The sequence below is a fragment of the Gymnoscopelus braueri genome (assembly GCF_963280865.1).
Source record: "Gymnoscopelus braueri genome assembly, chromosome: 16".
NCBI classification, from domain to species: Eukaryota; Metazoa; Chordata; class Actinopteri; order Myctophiformes; family Myctophidae; genus Gymnoscopelus; species Gymnoscopelus braueri.
Window position 1 is genome coordinate 49970999 of NC_137616.1, and position 3749 is coordinate 49974747.

Consider the following 3749-nt stretch of genomic DNA (forward strand, 5'->3'; position numbering starts at 1 on the left):
TACACACACACACACACACACACACACACACACACACACACCACACACACACACACACACACACACACACACACACACACACACACACACACACACACACACACACACACACACACACACACAGCTGTAGAGGAGGAAGTCAAAAGGTTGTCTCACCACTAACAGGCAACAACAGCAGTGGTGTAAAGTAACTAAGTACATTTACTCAAGTACTGTACTTAAGTACAATGTTGAGGTACTTTTACTTTACTGGAGTATTTCCAATTGTCTATACTTTTACTTCACTACATCTCAGAGGAACATATTGTACTTTTACTCCAATTATTTGCAAACTTTAGTTACTAGTTACTTTGCAGATATAAATGATTACATTATAAAACATACATGAACCACTTTAGCCCTTTTGTATAGCTAGGCTATTTGAATATAGCTGATCTGAGCAGATCAGCTATAAAAAAACATTTTAGTACTTTTACTTTTGTTACTTTAAGTATATTTTGATACCAATACCTTTGCACTTTTACTCAAGTACATTTTGAATTCCAGACTCTTACTTGTAACAGAGTACGTCTACGTTGCAGTATTGATGAACAACAGACCACTTCACTTTGGTTTGAGAGAGAGAGAGAGAGAGAGAGAGAGAGAGAGAGAGAGAGAGAGAGAGAGAGACACCAGAGAGCTAATGGAGTGTTAAGCTGAGGCAGAGAGGTGAGAGGTGAGAGGTCACTGGAGGCCCCCAGGAGCCCGTGGATGCTGTCGGGGGGGCAGTGGGCGAGGGAGAAGGCCAGCAGCTGTTGGCTGCTGGCCTGTTGGCTACACTCAGTGGTGGAAAAAGTACTGAAATTATTTACTTAAGTAAAAGTACCAATACTGCAATATAAATGTACTCTGTTACAAGTAAAAGTCCAGAATTCAAAATTTACTTGAGTAAAAATACAAAAGTATTGGCATCAAAATGTACTTAAAGTACCAAAAGTAAAAGTACTAAATATTTGAAAATAGCAGATCTACAAGCTCACAACGCGTCGCGATGCGACGCGTTGTGAGCTCGTAGATCGGCTATTTTCAAATAGCCTAGGTATAAAATAGGGTTAAAGTGGTTAATGTATGTTTCATAATATCATAATTTACATCTGAAAAGTAACTAGTAACTAAAGTTTTCAAATAAATGTAGTGGAGTAAAAGTACAATATTTTCCTCTGAGATGTAGTGGAGTAGAAGTAAAAGTATTGGAAATTGGAAATACTCAAGTAAAGTACAAATACCTCAAAATTGTACAAGTACAGTACTTAAGTAAACGTACTTAGTTACTTTCCACCACTGGCTACACTGAGCCTGGAGAGGACATTCCATACAAAGCATTACAATTGATAATTTATAGGCTCTCTCTCTGTGTGTCTCTCTCTCTCTCTCTCTCTCTCTCTCTCTCTCTCTCTCTCTCTCTCTCTCTCTCTCTCTCTCTCTAAAAGTGAAGCTGTTGTTGCCTCTCGTGAGAACAGTAAGATTTGCCTTCACATCATACGCACAACTTCCAGTGAGGGAGGACCGACTTCCACAGCTACAGCAGAGAATAACTTAAAACGTGTTGCCGGAGTTTAACAAGAACCAAGATTCACAGTGAAAAAACACACCAACCACAGTTTCAGACCCATCGATGAAGCTGCTCTGGATCACAAGGAGGAAGTCCAGAAATCACTGAAGACTTTACAGGACAACTTCTGGGCACATTCTAGAGGAGGAAGTGTTACTACGACTGACTGACTTCCTGTATTCAGCAGAGTGTTTGTAGCTTCATTCAGACACTAAATGGCTTCCACGTCGTCTGTTCCAGAAGAGGATTATTCCTGTCCTGTGTGTCGTGGCATCTTTAAAGATCCTGTTGTACTGTCTTGTAGCCACAGCTTCTGTAAAGCCTGTCTGCAGGAATGGTGGAGACGGAAGACAATAAAGGAATGTCCAGTTTGTAGGGAAATACATTCAACAGATCATCTACCCCGTAACCTGGCTCTGAAGAACCTGTGTGAGGCCTTCATACAGGAGAGACAGAGAGCTTCAAAACGTAAGAGAGCTTCAAAACGTAAAAGAGGGTCTGAGGATCTCTGCAGTCTGCATACTGAGAAACTCAAACTGTTCTGTCTGGAATGTCAACAGCCATTGTGTGTTGTGTGTCGAGATTCTAAAAAACACACCAACCACAGTTTCAGACCCATCGATGAAGCTGCTCTGGATCACAAGGAGGAAGTCCAGAAATCACTGAAGACTTTACAGGACAAACTGAAGGTATTAAATACAATTAAAACAAAAAGTGACCAAACAGCAAAACACATTAAGGTCCAGGCCCGGCACACAAAGAGGCAGATTAAGGAACAGTTTAAGAAGCTTCATCAGTTTCTGCAAGAGGAAGAGGAGGCCAGCATTACTGCACTGAGGGATGAAGTGCAGCGGAAAAGTCAGATGATGAAGGAGAAGATTGAGGGTCTGAACAGAGACACATTAACCCTTTCAAACACAATCGGAGCCATAGCGGAGGAACTGAGAGCTGAACACATCTCATTCCTGCAGAACTACAAGACCACAATGGAAAGAGTCCAGTTCACACTGCAGGACCCACAGCTGGTCTCAGGATCACTGATAGACGTGACCAAACACCTGAGCAACCTGACCTTCAGAGTCTGGGACAAGATGAAGGACATTGTCTGCTACACTCCTGTCATCCTGGACGCAAACACTGCCCATCCAGTATACACCCTGTCTGATGATCTGACCAGTATGAGACGTGGAGAAAGACAGCAGCTTCCTGACAACCCAGAGAGGTTCGACCATGCGGCCATTGTCCTGGGTTCTGAGGGCTTTAACTCAGGGACTCACAGCTGGGATGTTGAGGTTGGAGACAATACAGGCTGGATACTGGGTGTGTTAGCAGAGTCTTACCAGAGGAAGGGAGACAGAGGGGGTCAATACTGGAGAATAGAGTTATATAAAGGTAAATACACAGCATTCTCCTCATCAGGGTCAACCACTGATCTCTCATTGAAGCAGAATCCTCAGAGGATCAGAGTCCAGCTGGACTGGAATGAAGGAAAGCTGTCATTCTCTGATCCTGATTCTAACACACACATACACACCTTCACACACACTTTCACTGACACACTCTTTCCATACATTAGCACTGCTGATACTGTCCCTCTGAAGATAGTACCTGGGAAGATCACTGTGAAAGTGATTAGATATGATGATGATGATGATGATGATGATGATGATGAAGAAGAATAGAATCTATGTGATTATGTTGTGGTCTAGAAGAACATACAATATTAACTTTTATGTTTTAAAGCCTTCTTCATGTGATGTCATCAACATGTCATGTTCTTATGGATCTATTGTTTATACAATGACTGAATATTGTCTATGATCAATAATAAGTAACATTTCAAGGTATTTTTGTATTTCCATATATTGATACTGTATTATACTTATCGTTGCTGTCAGGCAGAAACCTCTTATCTCCATATTTTAACTTTGTGTTTTTTTGTAAATTAATGTCCTAACTGATCAAACTACATTGTCACACTAAAGTATCAAAAGTAGCAGATCTACAAGCCCGAAACGTGGCGTGAAGCAACACGTTTTGAGCTTGTAGATCTGCTACTATTGATATTTTTAAATTATCGTCCTGAAAAATAACAGTTTTGGACATATGAGGTTTACAGCCGGCAGAGACAATACTTATATATTACAATACTTATATA

The 3749-nt window shown here is 41.0% G+C and overlaps 1 protein-coding gene across 1 annotated transcript; it reads left to right on the plus strand.

Annotated features, from left to right (window-relative positions):
* Positions 1-1806: 1806 nt before the first annotated feature.
* LOC308103066 (nuclear factor 7, brain-like) lies at positions 1807-3273 on the plus strand (the record flags this gene model as incomplete). The annotated part of the gene is made up of 1 exon (XM_080452914.1): positions 1807-3273. One exon carries the CDS (start codon positions 1807-1809, stop codon positions 3271-3273), a length of 1467 nt encoding a protein of 488 aa, XP_080309040.1.
* Between the last annotated feature and the right edge of the window lie 476 nt (positions 3274-3749).